Here is a 19,352-nt window from a genome sequence, read left to right on the forward strand (position 1 = left end):
GCAATTGAACTGAACTGATAAGATTAAAAGTCATCAATTCTCAGAAGAAGAAAAAGGACCCAACATCTTCACAACATGTTACCTAAAGTTTTCCTGAGAAGAAACAGGAAAATGGAGAATAACAGCCAGTCAGACCCTATTGTTGAAATTAGAAGAAATTTAAAATAGCTAAATAATTTAGCTATTTAAAATAGCTAAATAGATAAATATGTTTACAAATCTATAAGAAAAGATGAAAATATGGGAGAAGAGATATAATATTCAGGAGAGATAAGGAAATGCAAATGGAAAAAAAACAATATCTGAAATGTAAGATTCACTGGATGGGTTTAATAACAAATATAAGGGAATAAAGAATCAGTAAACTGGAAGTCAGACTAATAGAAATTACTCAAACTGAAAGAATTTTTTAAATCCTTAGTGAATTAGAGTGTAGGATGAAATGATTTAAAATATAATTGAGAATATAGCAGGAAAAAAACTGTAGAAGTTCAGACCAAAATTTTCCCAAATTTGGTCTAAAATATGACCAACTTGCTAAATTCACTTACTAGTTCTAACAGTTCTTTTCTTTTAGATTCCTTAGGATTTACTATGTACACAAACATGTCACTTACAAATGAAGACAGTTCCCTTTCTGATCTGTAGACTTTAGCTTCTTTTTCTTGTCTTATTGTACTGACTTGTGTCCCATATAATGTCTAACAGAATTTGTGATGATGGACATCCTTTCTTTGATTTTGCTATTATTAGAGGACAAGCATTCAATCTTTCACTATTGAATGTGATGGCAGCTATAAGTTTTTCAAAGATATTCTTTATGAAGTTGAGTAAATTTCCTTAGATTGCTAAAAAAGATTTATAATAAACAGAAATTGAATTTTATTATTTTTCTGCATTTAATGAGATAATTATGTGGTTTTCTTTTTTTAACCTCTTTTTATCTTTACATGGTGAATTATATAGCTTGATTTTTGAATACCAAATCAACTTTACTTTCCTTGGACAAACTCCTTTTGGTCATGAGATGTCATCCTTTTAAAATATTGCTAGATTCAGCTTTATAGTAATATATTAAGCTTTATAATATATTAACATTATATAAATTATTGTATTATAAAAATCCCTATATTAAGGATTTTTATCTCTCACTTCACAAAGGATGTTGGTGTGTAGTTTTCTATACTTATAGTGCCTTTGATTGTAAATAATGCTGGTCTTATAAAGTAAGTTGGTTAGTGCTCTCCCCTACTCCATTGGTTGGTATAAAATTATTAGGGAATACCCTAATTGTTCTTTTAGTGTCTGTGGGAACTGTAGTGTTGTAGCTCCTTTAACTTTTGATATTGTCTTCTAATTTTTATACTGTTGTTGTTGTTGTTCAGGTGCTAAGTTGTGTCCAACTCTTTGCATCCCCATGGACTGCAGCATGCCAAGATTCCCTGTCCATCACTATTTCCTGAGTTTGCTCAAACTCATGTCCATTGAGTTGGTGATGCCATCCAACCATCTCATCCTCTGTCACCCGCTTCTCCTCATGCCCTCAATCTTTCCCAGCATCTTTTCCAATGAGTTAGCTCTTTGCCTCAGGTGGCTAAAGAATTGGAGCTTCAGCTTTAGCGTAAGTCCTTCCAGTGAACATTCAGGGTTGATTCCCTTGAGGATTGACTGGTTTGATCTCCTTGCTATCCAAGGTACTCCCAAGAGTCTTCTGCAGCACCACAGTTCAGAAGCATGGATTCTTTGGTGCTCAGCCTTTTTTATAGTCAAAGTCTCACATCCATAGGTGACTACTGTAAAAGCCACAGCTATGACCATATGGACCTCTGTCGGCAAAGTGATATCTCTGCTTTTTAATACACTGTCTAGCTTTTATCATAGATTTTCTTTCATGGAGTGAGCATCTTTTATTTTCATAGCTGCAGTCACCATCTGCACTGATTTTGGAGCCCAAGAAAATAAAATGTATGGTTTATTAATTTTATTAATTTAATGCAGCAGCATTTGGCTTCACTCATTTCCTCTATTCTTCTGTTATGTATCTCATTGATTTTTGCTTTAGTCAGTTTTTTCCTCTAACTTTTGAGTTTAAATTACTTTTCTTTTTCTAGTTACTTCAGGTGACAATTTAACCCCCTGTTTAAGGAGGCCCTGATTTAAAGCGATAACAAACTTTTAATGCTGCTATAATTGCATCTCACAGATTTTGATATGCTGTTTTAATTATCATTCAGTTCAGAATACCTTCTAATTTTACCTCAGGATTTCCTCCTTGATTCATGGGTTATTTGGAAATGTAATTAATTTCCAAATATTTGGGGAAATGCTTTTTGATTTCTAGATAAATTCTACTGTGATCAGAACATAGACTATTAAAATTTCATAGAGGGGACAATTAGAAAGAAAATCTCTAAAATGACGTAGGTAGTGAAAATGATAAAAAGCTGAGAAAAACTGAAGGATTTTGAAGCTGTTAGAATTGTTATGATTTCTGATGAAGTGTTCCGCTTTATCACTGTAATATTCCATGTTCTGAAATCTACTTTGATCTATAGCTACTCCCATTTTCTTCTTAGTGTTTGCATGGGTAACAGAGTCATTCTATTTTTGATATCTTATGACTGACAAATTCCTAGACGCACTCCATTTTTGTCCCCTCTTGTCCCACACCTGGGCAAGCCAATAAGGGAGCTTGCATGCTTTCTATTGGTGCTGGCAAGAAGTTTAAACCATGTAAGCTCTAGACCATGTGTAGAAGCCCGACCTGACCACCTCTGTAATATAGTAAACACCAAAGACAGACATCCTTCCTTGCTCTCTCAAGCCATTTTAGGACCAGCTTGGGAAGCCTCCCTGTTCTCCCTAGAAAGCCTCATTATGTGAGATTTCAGTCCTGACATCTGTCACATATTTTGAGTGGGTGGGTGGGGGGAGGTGATTTCATCCCCACACAGTCAGTGCTCAGTAGTGTCCAACTCTTTGTGATCCCATGGACTGCAGAACGCCAGGCTTCCCTGTCCATCACCAACTCCCAGAGCTTGCTCAAACCCATTTCCATCAAGTCAGTGATGCCATCCAACCATCTCATCCTCTGTCATCCCCTTCTCCTCCTGCCTTCAATCTTTCACAGCATCAGGATCTTTTCTAAGGAGTCAGTTCTTCACATCAGGTGGCTAAAGTATTGGAGCTTCAGCTTCAGCATCAGTCCTTCCAATGAATATTCAGGACTGATTTCCTTTAGGATTGACTGATTTAATCTCCTTTGTGTCCAAGGGACTCTCAAGAGTCTTCTCCAACACCACAGTTCAAAAGCATCAATTCTTCGGCATTCCACTTTTTTTATGGTCCAACTCACACCCATACATGACTACTGAAAAAACCATAGCTTTGACTAGACGGACATTTATCAGCAAAATAATGTCTCTGCCTTTTAATATGCTAAGTTGGTCATAGCTTTTCTTCCAAGGAGCAAGTGTCTTTTAATTTCATGGATGCAGTCACCATCTGTAGTGATTTTGAAGTCCAAGAAAATAAAGTCTGTCACTGTTTCCATTGTTTCCCTGTCTATTTGTCATAAACTGATAGGACTGGATGCCATGATCTTAGTTTTTTGAATGTTGAGTTTTAAGCCAGTTTTTTCACTTTCCTCTTTCACCTTCATCAACAGGCGCTTTAGTTCTTCTCTGCTTTCTGCCATAATGGTGGTGTCATCTGCATATCTGAGGTTATTGATATGTCTCCCAGAAATCTTGATTCCAGCTTGTGCTTCATCCAGCCCAGCATTTCCCATGATATGAAAGTGAAAGTCGCTCAGTCATGTCCAACTCTTTGTGACCCCATGGACTATACATATACAGTCCATGGAATTCTCCAGGCCAGAATACTGGAGTGCGTAGTCTTTCCCTTCTCCAGGGGATCTTCACAACCCAGGGATCAAACCCAGGTCTCCCGCATTGCAGGTGGATTCTTACCAGCTGAACCACGAGAAGCCCTCACATGATGTACTCTGCATATAAGTTAAATACACAAGGTAACAATATACAGCCTTGATGTACTCCTTTCCAATATTGGAACCTGTCTGTTTTTCCATGTCTGGTTCTAACAGTTGCTTCTTGACCAGCATACAGATTTCTCAGGAGGCAGGTCAGGTGGTCTGGTATTCCCATCTCTTGAAGAATTTTCCACAGTCTGTTGTGATCCACACAGTCAAAGGCCTTAGTAGTCAATAAAGCAGAAGTAAATGTTTTTCTGGAATTCTCTTGCTTTTTCTATGATCCAGCAGATGTTGACAATTTGATCTCTGGTTCCTCTGCCTTTTCTAAATCCAGATTGAACATCTGGAAGTTCTCAGTTCACCTATTGTTGAAGCCTAGATGGAGAATTTTGAGCAGTATTTTGCTAGCATGTGAGATGAGTACAATTATGTGGTAGTTTGAACATTCTTTGGCATTGCCTTTCTTTGGGATTGGAATGAAAACTGACCTTTTCCAGTCCTGTGGCCACTGCTGAGATTTCCATATTTGCTGGCATATTGAGTGCAGCACTTTTACAGCATCATCTTTTAGGATTTGAAATAGCTCAACTGGAATTCCATCATCTCCACTAGCTTTGTTCATAGTGATGCTTCCTAAGGCCCACTTGACTTCTCATTCCAGGATGTCTGGCTCTAGGTGAGTGATCACATCATCATGGTTATCTGGGGTATTAAGACCTTTTTTGTATAGTTCTTCTGTGTATTCCTGCCACCTCTTCTTAATATCTTCTGCTTCTGTTAGGTCCATACCATTTCTGTCCTTTATTGTGCCCATCTTTGCATGAAATGTTCCCTTGGTATCTCTGATTTCCTTGAAGAGATCTCTAGTCTTTCCCATTGTATTGTTTTCCTCTATATCTTTGCATTTATCACTGAAGAGGGCTTTCACATCTTTCCTTGGTATTCTTTGGAACTCTGCACTAAGATGGTTATATCTTTCCTTTTCTCCTTTGCTTTTAGCTTCTCTTATTTCTCAGCTATTTGTAAGGTCTCCTCAAACAACCATTTTGCCTTTTTGCATTTCTTTTTCTTGGGGATAATCATCCCCACACAGGGCAATCACAAAACAGTAAAGTTTATATTTTTTCATCTTTTTTTGTTTCCCCTACCTGTGTCTTTATATTTTAATATATAGGACACAGTTGGGTCTTCTTACTCACTTCAGATACAAAATAGTCATCTTTAGAAGTTTCATTTGATTTTATTTCAGTCTTTGCTATCTTGCCTCATTATATTCATTCTTGCTTTACATTCTTAATTATACTCAAGTCATTAATGGTGTTTTAATATCCTTGTCTGCAAATTCTATTACTTCTACCATTTTTAGGTCTGTTTGTATTAGTTAAGTTTTTCCCTATTGAATGATTTTTTTCTTGTTTATGGGTCATATTTTCTTGCTTCTTCATATGTTTAATAATTTTTGATTGGTCATCAGAGTTTATCAATTTAATCTTGTTGAATTTAAGATATGGTTTTACTTTTATAAAGAATACTGTTTTTTTTTTTTTTTTTGGCATTCTTTGGCATCCATAGAGTTACACCACTAGGACATCCCTTCAAAACGAACTTACCATTCATGTGCAAGAACTGTTAGCACCTTTAGGATGCTCTTTAGGTTCTGAACCAAGCCAGGGTGTCCCTAGAGAATCTGTACCCAATGATAAATACTGAGCAGGTACTAGAGAGTGGCCATTTCTGTCCACGAGGACTCCTCTGATGAACAGTCGTTGCTTCAGAGGACTTAGATTAATTGAGCCTTTTTCAGATCTGCATAATGGTCTGAGGCTCTCACTGCTCAGTCCCCTTTCTTTCCACATGTCTATACCATGGTCTAATGACTTTCTGTTTCTTACTTTTCCCTTTTATCTTTCATGGATGTCACCTCTAAGAAATCCATTCCACTCCCAACTCCATCTCAGCATCTCCTTGGAGGAACCAACAGACAAACAAGTTATTTTTGGACTAGTTTAATCCTTTTGATGCTTTTTAAAAATATATATACTTTCATTTATTTATTTTTGGCTGTGCTAGGTCTTCATTGCTGCATGGGCTCTTCTCTAGTTGCAGTAAGCAGGGGTTACTCTCTAGATGAGGTATGTGGGCTTTTCATTGTGGAAGCTTCTGTTGCTGCAGAACATAGGCTCTAGGGCATGAGAGCTACAGCAGTTGCAGATCCCGGCTCTAGAGCACAGGCTCAATAGTTGTGGCGCTCAGGCCTAGTTGCTCTGTGGCATGTGGGATCTTCCTGGATCAGGAATCCAACCTATGTCTCTTGAATTAGCAGGTGGACTCTTTACCACTGAGCCACCAGGGAAGTCCTAATCCTTTTGATGCTTTTATTTAAGCTCTTTTATGACAAATCTTGCAGTCTCTAATCTATGGCTAATCAAGCCACATTTGTTAGGTCTGACCTTTCTAGGGTCTACCTAATGTCCTACATATTAACATGTTCTCTCCACTCTGGCTGAAGGGAAATAAAATGATTTCTGGTGCGAAAGGCTATGAGAATTGTTTGTCTCACAACACTGTGGTAACTGTATTTTTCTTAGAACATGTCTTTGCCTACTTTCATGGGGTTTCACCTACATACATGCAGACTTATTTTTAGCCAAAGACTTAAGAGGAACCTTCTCCACATTTGGGGAACTCTTTCTCTGCATAGCTCTCTCTTTTTGGAAAATGTGTCCTGCAAATTCTAGCCACCTCAATTTCCTTGAATGCCAATGTTGGTCCCTTACATCAGTGAAATTGCCAGGTTCTTTTTGGATTCCTCTCTCTGCACTATAGTCTGGATGTTACTGTCATGTCAAAGCCTGGAATGAGGTAGGGTGCATCTCATTTATTTCCCTTCTCTCAGGAATCCAGGCCTGTGGTGCCTGTCGTTTAGTAGTTTTTTTCAGTTTTCTAGTTTTTTCCTGTAGGAGTATAATTCTAGACTCTGTTACTTCCTCAGGACTAGAAGCAGAAGTCTTGAATTATAAAAATGCAGGCCCAAATGGTTCCTCAGACATTAAGGAAGCAATAATGCCAAGCTTACAAAAGTTCCATAAGAAAATAGATAAAGATGAAACACCCCCAGTTTGATATGGCTGACACATTTCTGGATACAACAACTTTTCAATGACATTACAATAAAACTATAAACCACTGTCCTTGGTAAAATCATGCACTAAAGCTTTCTAAAATACTAGCAAACCAATTTCAGCAATCTATAAGATGAATAGAGCATCTTGTCCAACTGGGGTTCATCCCAGGAGCCTAAGGTTGGTTTTAAATTCAAATTAATCAATATAATTATATACAGTAACAGATTAAAAAAGAAATAAATCAACAGAAGCTGAAAAAGCATTTATTAAGATCAACATCCATTCATAATTAAAATTGTCCAAAAACTAGGAAAAGAACTCCAAGAATCTAACAAAGAGCACTCATGAAAAATCTAAAGTTAATATTAAGCTTAAGAATGAAATATTAAATGTCTCCTTTCTAAATTTAGTGAACTGCGAAGAATGCTCACTCTTGCTACCTCTATTCAACTGACAATAGGTCATAGTCAGTACATCAACGTAAGGAAAAAGAAATGAAAACAGAAAAGTATGCAAATGTAGAAGTGAAATATATTTCCAGAAGGCCTACTTTATATGTAGAAAATCTAAACAAATACCAAAACAAAGGACAACAGTAACAACAATAAAATTTAATGCCATCAATACAAGTATACAAAGTCAATATCTAAAAGTCAGTTGTGGCTATTCATATTAACAAAAGCCTGGATAAAGAAAATTTTAAAATCTCACTATTTACAATAGCATAAAAATATTAAAAGTTTAGAGATAAACTTAATAAAATATGTGTAAGAGCTTGATAGTAAAAATAATAAAACACTGCTTATAGGAATCAGAGAAGATAACTAAAAGGTTAAGATATAGTATTATGAGAGACTGTGAGACTCACTATTGCTAAGATGTTTGTTCTCACCAATAAAAATCCCAGCATATTTATTTAAACAAATCAAGAAATTGATTCTAAAATGTAATTGAAAAAGAAAATGAAAATGACTTCAAATAGCCAAAACAATTTTTTAAAAAGAAGAGGACTAATTCTGACATCAAGACTTATTATAAAACTACAATAATGAAATTAATCATTAAGTCCTATTAATAATAGGATGTAAATTTTATCAAAGGAAAGAATACTCTAGAAATGGACTGACACAAATACAATCAATTTCTGATAAGATCATCAGAGCAATTTAATTTAATTCTACAAGTGATGCAACAAATGAAAGAAAACAGACTCTTAACCCTTACTTCATACCATAAATAAAACTTACGATAAGATGGTTCACAGAACTAATTTTAAAAAAGCAAAATATACATAACATTTTTAGAATAAAACACAGGAAATTATCTTCATAACCTAGGGGGAAGCAAATATTTGAGAGATCAAAGAAATAACAATAAAAGAAAAAAATTATAAACTGGACTTCTTTACAACTAAAACTTGCTCCTATTGAAAGACTATTAAAATGAGCAGGCAAGCCACATTCTAGAGGAAATATTTGCAATACCTGTATCAAATAAAAGACTTCTATTCAGAATATGTAAAGAATTCCTACTAGTCAAGGAAAAAATACATAACCCAATAAAAGATGAGTAAAACATCTGAACAGATATGTCTGAAGATATAAAAAGCACTTGGAAAAGCCAACATCATTAGTCATAGAAGAAATCTAAATTGAAACAGCTAAGATATACTACTATTCTTAACAGAATGATATTTCAGAATGACCAAAATGAAAAATATTGATAACATCAAAATGTAGAGGAGAATGTGGGAGCAATCAAAATTCTCACAGATTGCTGGTAAAAGTTTAAAATGGTATGACAGCTTTTAAAAACTGGCAGTTTCTACAGTGTGATATATAAACCTGCCTTACAAATGATCAGTACCATCTAATAGGTGTTTACTGAGCAGAAATAAAAACATATGTTCACAAAAATATTTTTACAAGAATGTTCACAGTAGCTTTATTCATAATAGCCCCAGGGACCTTGGTGGTCCAGTAGTTAAGACTCCACACTTCCACTACAGGGGGAGTAGGTTTGATCCCTGGTCAGGGAATTAAGATCCATATGCCACACAGCACGGCCAAACACAAACAAAAACATAACAGCCCCAAACTGGAACATGTCAAATGCCTATCAATAGGAGATGTATAAACAACTAATATTTCCATACAACTGAATACTATTCTGCAATGTAAATAAGCTATTTTAATATAAATACTGAAACATGTATTAATACCTCAGACATTAAACTGAGTGAAAGAAAAGTAGACATGGGTCTGGTTCAAGATGGTGAAGAAGGATGTGCGCTCATTTCCTCCAGTGAGAGCACCAAAATTGCCATTAGCTGTTGAACTCCCATTGACAGGAGGACACTGGAACCCACTAAAGAACGATATACCATGTCCAAAGACAAAGAAGCCACAGCAAGACAGTAGGGGATGCACAATCATGATAAAATCAAATCCCATACCTACTGGTTGGGTGACCCACAGACTGGAGAACGATAATACCAAAGAAGTTCTCACATTATTGTGAAGGTTCTGAACCCCACATCAGGCTTCCCAGCCTGGGGATCCAACAAAGGGACTGAGAATCCCTAGGGAATCTGGCCTTGAGGGCCAGAGGGATTTGACTGGAAAGCCTCTCCAGAGGCTTTCCAGAGGACTGAGAGAAACAGAAACTTGTCTTAGAGGGCACAAACAAAATTTGACATGCACCGAGACCCAGAGGAGAGGAGCACACCCAGAGGAGTGACCACACAGGAGACTGAACCAAAACTACCTGCTAATGTTGGAGGGCTGCCTGTGGACGTGTGGGTCGGCAGGGGCTCATCACAGGGACAAGGGCACTGGAAGGTGCCCCTTGGCATAAACCCTCTTGGAGTTTGCCATTAACCCTATCATAGAGCCAGTAGACCCTAGGGCTAGGTTGCCTCAGGCCAAACAACTACCAGGGAGGGATCCAACCCCACTCATCAGCAAATAATTGGATTAAAGCTTTATTGAGTAAGGCCCTGCCCATCAGAGCAAGAACCAGTTTTTTCCATCCAAGTCCCTCCCATCAAGAAGCATACACAGGCCTCTTAGCCTCATCTATCAGGGAGCAGACAGAAAAAGCAAGAAGAAGCACAGTCTCACAGTGGCTAAAACAGAAACCAAATTACAGAAAGTTAATCATGATGAAAAAGCAGAAAGTTTTGTCCCACATGAAGGGACAAGATAAATTCCCAGAAAAACAACTAAATGAAGTGGAGATAGGCAACTTTCCAGAAAAAGAATTCAGATTAATGATATGATGATCCAGGATCTTGGGAAAAGAATGGAGGCAAAGATTGAGAAGATGCAAGAAATGTATACCAAAGACCTAGAAGAACTAAAGAACAGACAAACAGAGATGAATAATACACTAGAAAGAATCAATAGCAGAATAACTGATGCAGAAGAACGGATAAATGACCTGGAGGACAGAATGGTAGAAATCACTGCCACAGAACAGAATACAGAAAAAAAGAATGAAAAGAAATGAAGACAGACTAAGAGACCTCTGGAACAACATTAAATGCACCAACATTCACATTATAGGGGTCCTAGAAGGAGAAGAGAGAAAGAAAGGACCTGAGAAAATATTTGAAGAGGTAATAGCTGAAAACTTCCCAAACACGGAAAAGGAAATAGTCAACCAAGTCCAGGAAGCACAGAATCCCAGGAAGGATAAACCCAAGAAGGAACACACCGAGACACATAGTAATCAAACTGACAAAAATTAAAGACAGAGATAAAATATTAAAAGAAACAAGGGAAAAATGACAAATAATATACAAGGGAACTCCCATAAGGCTATCAGCTGATTTCTCAACAGACCCTCTACATCCCAGAAGGGACTGGCGTGACATATTTAAAGTGATGTAAGGTAAGAACCTACAACCAAGAATACTCTACCCAGCAAGACTCTCCTTCAGATTTGATGGAGAAATTAAAAGTTTTCCAGACAAGCAAAAGTTAAGAAAATTCAGCACCACCAAACCAGCTTTAAAACTAAGGCTAAAGGAACTTCTTTAGGCAGGAAACCCAAGAGAAGGAAAAGACCTACAGAAAAACCCGAAACAATTGAGAAAAGGGTTATAGGATCATACATATTGATAATTACCTTAAATGTAAATGTATTAAATGTACCAACCAAGAGACATACTGACTGGGTGGATGAAAACATGTGCATGTATGCACTTCCACTTACCACATCACTCTGATTGACCCCCCAAAATTGTATGTGATTATTTTAGATTGTTAAGTTAATCATGTTCCCATTATGGTTTGCAATTGTAATTAGCTTTTATTTTTTGTCTGGCTACTGATTGTGAAACTGATAAACATCTTTTACTTTGTGATTATGTAACTGTTACTTAACTCAATACCATTGTATCATGATTGGTCAACAACTGGTCAAAAATAATAGAACTCTGTATCCCCGAAACTAGGATCAAATAGAAAAACCTGTAATTACTTATTAAAATCCAGATGCATATCAGAATTATCTTGAAATTTTTTGAAAAATACAAAATGTTCAGCTATTGCTTTTTTTGTCCAGAGCTCCAGATATGTTTCTAATGAGCAGTCATATTTAAAAACAACTGGACTATATGATGACCTTTTACTTTTATCTAGTTTGTTCCACTTTTTCTATTTCATATTCAGTGCTTCCTTTTCATTTACGTTCTCCAATTTCTCCATCTCTTCATTTTTTTGATGTTTTTCTCAAGCCTTTATTAAATGCAGTAGAAAAGCTTTTGTATACATATATATACGTATAAATATATATTTTAGAAAACATGAATTTTTGCCTAAGAAAATTATGACATTTTGATTCCACAAGTTTGACTTAGTATGAATAGAATCTAGGTTTCTAATTAAAAAATGGGTATGAAACAAGCAACAAAGGTCTCTGTATAGCATGGTGAACTATAGTCAATATCTTGTAAAAATCTATGATGGAAAATAACTTCAAAAATAATATATGTGTATTTGTATAACTGAATCACCTTGCTGTGCACTTGAAACATTGTAAAAGTGACATGAAAGTCTCTCAATCATGTCCCGCTCTTTGTGATCCCATGGACTATACAGTCCATGGAATTCTCTTAGGCCAGAATAGTGGAGTGGGTAGCCGTAGGGATCTTCCCAACCCAGGGAAGAAACACTGTAAGTCAACTACATTTCAATAAAGTAAATATATTTTTTAAAAAGTATACATGAAAAAAGTCCAGAATTGACAGAACTAATATGTGTTGGTAGAAATCCCAGTAGTGATTGTCCTGGGGAGGGACTGCCTTGGAAGAGGCCTGATGGAACGTAACAGGTTAGTAGGAGTGCCCTTTATCTTGATTACAGTGTGAGACACATAGGTTTCTACTTCTGTCAGAATGCAAAGAACTTTACACTTAAGATCTCTATGGACATTATACCTACAAAGCATGGAGTGGATTCTCAGTAAAATAACAGCAGCCAATAATAGCTCATAAGTCACACAAGGAAAGGATTTATGTAGAGATTAATACTAAAAAAAATTTAGATTTTAGAGGCATAGAAGCCAGCCATATATAGGTAGGTACTTCAGAGATCTCATGCCTTTAAACATACATTCCTAAATAAGATGGCTACTATCAGGAAAAAAAGAAAATAATAGCTGTTGATAAGGACGCAGAAAAAACTGGAACCCTTGTGCCTTGTTGATGAGAATGTAAAATGGTGTAGTCACTGTGGAAAACAGTATGGCAGTTCCTCCAAACATCAGACATAAATTACCAAATGATCCAGCAATTCCACTTTTGGGTCTATACCCAAAAGAACTGAAAGCAATGACTCAAACAGATATTTGTACACCCATATTCATAGTAGCATTAATCACAGTAGCCAAAAAGTGGAAGCAACCCAAGTGTTCACTGAGAGATGAATGTCATGAATGTCATGATGATAAGCAAAATGTCACTTGTATCTGTAATTGAATATTACTCAGCCTTCAAAAGGAAGAAAAGCCTGATACATACTATACCATGGATGAAACTTGAGGACATTATGTTAAGTGAAATAAACTAGTCACAAAAAGGACAAATACCATATAATTTCACTTATATGAGGTATCTACCACAGTCAAATTCATAGAGACAGAAAGTAAAATATTGATTGTCGGGGGCTAGTGGAGGTGGGGTAATAGGGAGTTATTGTTTAACGGGTACAGTTTTACTTCTGACAAATGAAGGATTCTGGAGATGGATAATGGTGATAGTTGCATAACTATGTAAAAGTACTTAATGCCATGGAACTATATGCTTAAACATAGTTAAGATGGTAAATTTTATGTATATTTTACCGCAATTAAAAAGTACAGATCTCCAAAAATACTCAAAGATATCAACTACCTGAGTCCACTGGACATTATACAGACTCACCTAGGTAACTCTGACTTTGAAAAAATTTCTCTGTTGTCCATAGTTCTTTTCCTTGTTCCAATTTGCGGATCATATCAGGCTTAGTCATGTGAAATCCTGATAATAAAAAATAAGACTTGGTCTAAGAAGCTGTTGGGCTTTAAAACTATTGAAGGAAGAGAAAGATACAGCTTCAAGGTGGTTATTAGACAAGGCTATTAATATCCTACCAAAGTTAATACCTTGCACTAGGCAAGTGAGGACATAATCATGCTTTCTATTAACAAAAAGATTATTCATCACATCTGATCTTTGAAATTCAAAGTTCCACATATTTCAGAAATTCTTGAAAGGACATGCATGACACTGAAACGTGTAAGGAATTTTCCTTACCCACAGAGATGAGGTGACAATAGTTTTCCAACATGACATCTCTGTAGAGGGCCTTCTGAGCAGGGTCCAGTTGCTGCCACTCCTCCTGGGTGAAGTCCACAGTCACATCCTTGAAGGAAACTGATCCCTGTAAGGGCATACTCCAGTTCATCCTAAAGTAATTGGAACTAGTGAGAACTAGACACTGGAGACCATGTTCAGTGGTCAGACCTGGTTTTCTTGTGTTTTGTACTGTAGAAAATTCTCTCTGCAAATACATTCAATTGTATTTACCTATTATCTCATGCTAAAAATATTTGAGATCATGCTCTTTGGCTTGAATGTGATTGTTTGCTTGGTGCAGTGAAACAAATAAAACCTAGACCTTGCTCATAAGAAGTTACAGGCTAAAAGAGAGGCATATGCATAAATATTTATACTCAATAGATATTATAGATGTGATGACAGAAATATGTATAAGGGAAAATACTATAGAGTATTCTAAAATTCTGGATTCTAAGATTTCACTGAAGACATAAAAATTTTGTACTCACAATGAATTTATTTTGTAGCACAACATGTCAATGGGCTTTTAAAATTCATTGAGAGAGTAAAACCAGTTAGTAAACTCAGGAAATAGCAAAAAGTACAGTATGTTAAGAAAGAATCTTTGGTCTTAAGAAGAAAAAGTGTATGGAGGAAAGTAGTGGGCCTATTTATGTAATAATACTGGATTTTTTTTCTACAGAGCAGTAGTCTTAAAAATGCTCTAAGTACGCTCCCAACATATAAATCATTAGTTGGCATTAATAGCAATCCACATTGTTAACAATTAATGTTCTTGAATGTAAACTACTAGTATCTTCCTCCTTTTCAGTATATTGTCTTGTATATTTTGTACACGTCTTTTGTAACACATGCCCTAATTTGGATCTACTGCTTTACGGAGAATTAAAAATGACGAAATGTTAAGTCAGCACATATGTGAAAAAACTTGTATTTTAGAGGCAATATTCTTGAACACTAGAGAAGGCTTAAAGTGTGTTAGGTGGGAAAGACAAGTACCCACTGTTGGAGGTCTGTCTGAGATTAAAGTGGTATTAATGGTCTAGACAGGGGACAACTGTTTGTTCCATGGTAAGTTGCAATAGAATTGGTCATCAATTACTTGTAGAGTAGGAAAAAAAGACAGGTATAGCTCTTAGGTCATCTGCATAGCAAGTGGATAGGTGCTGAGACTAGAAAAAGGAAATGGGAAGCAGAAGAAAGAATAAGCTGGACCAGAAGTGATAATGAGGTAAACCAGGTTGTGTACTCGAAATATCTATGGAACATACAGGCAGTGATAGCTGTGGGAGGCTGGATATATGGTTCTGATATTCTGGATAAACTTCTAGGATGGAGAGCAGTATCTGAGGGTCACTAGAATCATATCAGTATAACTTTTGGAGTGAATGTGATTGTACATACACAAAAAGAGACACAGAGGAGAACAGAACCAGCTGGCATCTGGGGAAAATCCAGAATGGCATTTTAAAGATTGGTAGATAAAGAGGAATTTTTTGAAAGAAACATATGGGAAGAGGAGAAAGTACCACCTTTGATTCAAGAGTAGGCTATTATCTCAAAAGTGAATGAACACATGCATCTTCTTCTCCTGCACCCACATATAAAAATTAGAAGAAAGTAAAAAGATAAGAATACATCTATAACAGCACTGAAGTACAAAAAGGTTTTTCACTGGTGGGCCACAGTTTGTAGGAATTGCTGACAAACATGGATAAAACAGGAAGATCAGAGAGGAAGGTGAAATTTCAGTTTTCTGTATAAGCTTGCAAGCAAATCTCTATCTTAAAAACCTCACAAAACAGGAAATCTAATCACAAAATAATAATATGATCTATTAATTTTACCTCTCACCATACCATTGCAAAACCTAGGTCAGTGGAGATTATCAAGGTTTTGCATGTCTGCTCCTCGACTCCTCACAAATCTAGATCTCAAATCAGTGTCTATACAAGATAGATTCATTCAAGTAATATATTCCCATTTAAATCAAGATAATACATTTCTGTTCCAGCAGTACTTTCATGAGAAGACTATGAAAGGAGATGATGAATGATACATCCAATCAGTATGTGAACATGGGCTACAACTAGAAAGTGCATTTGGGAAGGCTGAAGTCTATCCTGTTGGAACGAGAGAAACTGGGAATAGGGCTGTAACTAGGGTAAGGCAGGTGAGACATATGGGCACAAAATTTAGGGCTGGACAGCCCTGAGAGTCCCTCTTAAATTTTGTATGTAGGCCACTTGCTTGCCCTACTGGAAACCAGTTTGATGGAACTAAGTCCCAATATCCAGAAAATTTAAGAATAGGGAAGTAAATGTTCACATAACCTAAAAAACAAGTTATTTCAGAAAGAGAGGAAACATCATCTCACCTGAAGCATGGCTTTGATGTTTGTAGATGAGCCTTCTCTTTTGTGCTCTTCTTTGGAAAAGGGAAGAGTCCTGAGAAGGCAGAGATGGGAAGATACAAGGAGCCATGTGAAACCAGATTTGACTTAGATCTCTCAGAATAACTCAGTTAAATCAGCATCTATTTTCAATTTCGGCACTTGCTCACTCTGTGTACCCCACACAAATCCAGGACAGAGATTAGTAGGGAAATGGACCGATCCTGTTCCCTTATCAATGCCAGAAACCTAATCTCCTGGTGAAAGAGAAGGGATTCTGGGGAATCTGTTGTAGCTTGGAGAGAGGGAATATTGTGTTTTTCCCTCTGCAGCTCCACGTAATGTCTCCCATGGAAGACAAATTGCCAAATCGTTCTTCATGGACTTCCTACCAGTTTACATTATCAGCAGTGCATGAGAACACCTCCCCAAACCCTAATGAATGCAGTTGAAAATAATTTTAATCTCTGCCTATCAGATATATATATGTATGAAAGTGAAGTCGCTCAGTCGTGTCCGAGTCCTTGCAACCCCATGGACTGTAGCCTACCAGGGGACTCAGTCCATGAAATTTTCCAGGCAAGACTACTGGAGTGGGTTGCCATTTCCTTTTCCAGGATATATATGTAGACATATACATATATATGGCTCTAATTTACATATTTCTTATATGAGACTAAGGTCCTTTTATTTCTTTTCTGTGATAACATCTTATAGTATATTTGTTTTTCTCATGGTGGTGTTTATTTTCTAATTGGTTGACATTATCTCTTTTTTCAATTTAATAAGTTAACCTTTTACCTATTTTAAGTTGAAAATAATTTTTAGCTGCTCATCTGACTATTAAAATGTTTTTGCCTTGTGAAGATTTCTTCCCTATATGTATTCTTTAGCAATACTATGTACTAAACAGTCCATATTTTCTCAGTTAATATGAAATGCCATCTCTATCATTATTACATATCCCTACATACTTGAGAATATCTGGATTTCTGGATTTTCTATTTAATTTCTCATACTTGAGAATATTTGGATTTTCTATTTAATTTCTCTACTTCATCTCTTTATTGATTCACCTGTACATTCTAGTTAATTAGCAGTTAATTATTGAAAATTAACCATTCTTTATTAGTAACTTATAAATAGTAGTTTAAGTGTTAACTACTAAACAATACTTTTTAGTAATACAGGTATAGCAATAGAAATTGGTCTTTCCACTTTGTAGGTTTCCAGGCAGAGAAGAGAATATTTTGTTAAATGAAGTCTGATGTATTGATTGTTACAGTCAATGTTTTAATTAGCAAAATAATATTTTAATTACTACAATGAGATTGGTCTTAAGATTAAAAGTATACCTAATACTTTTATTTCATGGAATGCCTGAAGAAGCTATTGACCTTGCCATAGATTTCATCCAGAAGCAGGAAACCTTATTCGTACATCACTGTTTAAAGTGCTGCTAGTGTGTGCTCAGTAGTGTGCAAGTCTTTGTGACTCCATGGACTGTAGCCCGCCAGGTTCCTCTGTCCATGGAATTTTCCTGGCAAGAATAATACTGGAGTGGGTTGCCATTTCCTTCTCCAGAGGATCTTCCCAACGTAGGGATGGAATCCCCGTGTCTTGGGTCTCCTACATTGGCAGGCAGATGCTTTACCACTGTGCTACCCGGGAAGCTCCCTGAAAATGCTAGTTATGGGTAAAAAAAATGTTTTGTTTCTTTTCTGCATGCTACCCGTAGAACACTAATCATTTTAAAACATTGGTTTTAGTTAGTATGGATTTCCCTGGTGGTTCAGACGGGAAAGAATCCTCCTGCAATGCAGGAGGCCTGGGTTGGATCCCTGAGTCGGGAAGATCTCCTAGAGACAAGAATGGCTACCCACTCCAGTATTCTTGCCTGGAGAATCCCATAGACAGAGAAGCCTGACGGGCTACACTCCATAGAGTCACAAAGAGTTGGACACGACTAAACGAATAATGAATGCTTCCCTGTAGAACCTTACCATCTGGGAATTATGAAATCTTACCTCTTCCTTTCCAGTACTTATACCTATTTTAGCTGCTAAGTTGCTACTGAGTTACAATTTTGGAGGCAGGCTTAATGATCTCTATTCAGATAATCAAATCTTTACTTGGTCAGACCGAGTTTCTCAATCAAAAAAAAAACTATCACAAAACAGTAACAGTAGGTTACAAACACACGCAGAGTTAAATTCTATCACTTCAGAAAAGCACCATAGCACAGGCACCCGCGTTATCATTCACAATCTCTGACAGCACATTAATTATTACAGGCAAAGTCACAAAATCACATCACAAATCATTTCGCGTCTCCATAGTCACCTGCGGTCTCAAACAGGACTCACACCTAATCGGAAGAGAGGCACATGCAGAAGAATCCACACGCAGCAACGAGACTCATTCAGTTTTACACACAGTCAGCCCCAACATGTACAGAGCAGCAGCACGCATCCGAAACGCTGCAGGTTGGGTACAGGCGGCCGCCTCCATTTGGTACACACACACCCGCTGTGTGAGGCCCTGCTCCTAGCGATGGAACTCCCTCGGGGTCAAAACAGACAAAAATCTCCCTTCGCAAAACTCGCTCCAGGTCACACAAGATTGTCACCTTCAGGGTCACGCCCACAGGCCACGCCCGAGGCCGTGCTCTCACAGAATTGAGTGTCTGGTTTACCAAGGGCCCGGTTCCGGTTCCGTCCTCATAATTACAGGCTCGGTGTGGACTCCCGGCTTCCCCCCTAGGCTCCCCATCAGGTACCGCTTCCCTTGTCTGCTCTTCGGGGCCGGAACTCCCAATTCACGCCCCCTCCTCTGGGCCCCTAGGACCTACCAACCTCACCCCAGCCAAGGTCGTCTGCGCCTGCGCACTCCCGCACTGGCTGGCGCTCCCAGGAGTCCACGCGGCGGCGGGTTAGCAGCGGCGAGGTCCGGGCTGCCGGCGCTTGATCTGTTTCTGCCAGGGTCCGCTTTTCCGGG

The 19,352-nt window shown here is 37.3% G+C and overlaps 1 protein-coding gene across 11 annotated transcripts in view; it reads right to left on the bottom strand.

Annotated features, from left to right (window-relative positions):
- ZNF382 (zinc finger protein 382) overlaps positions 1–19,346 on the bottom strand; it is a 33,924-nt gene extending 14,578 nt beyond the window's left edge. The window contains exons 1-4 of one of the 11 annotated variants that reach the window (XM_019979075.2): positions 19,211–19,346; positions 16,341–16,410; positions 13,919–14,045; positions 13,547–13,642 (exon numbers count right to left, since the gene is read on the bottom strand). In XM_019979075.2, the coding sequence (XP_019834634.1) occupies positions 13,547–13,642; positions 13,919–14,045; positions 16,341–16,349 (232 nt within the window). In that variant the 5' untranslated portion in view covers positions 16,350–16,410; positions 19,211–19,346. The other 10 variants (XM_019979072.2, XM_019979074.2, XM_019979071.2 and 7 more) reach the window with 10 other exon arrangements.
- Positions 19,347–19,352: the final 6 nt, after the last annotated feature.

This window comes from Bos indicus, chromosome 18, assembly GCF_029378745.1.
Source record: "Bos indicus isolate NIAB-ARS_2022 breed Sahiwal x Tharparkar chromosome 18, NIAB-ARS_B.indTharparkar_mat_pri_1.0, whole genome shotgun sequence".
NCBI classification, from domain to species: Eukaryota; Metazoa; Chordata; class Mammalia; order Artiodactyla; family Bovidae; genus Bos; species Bos indicus.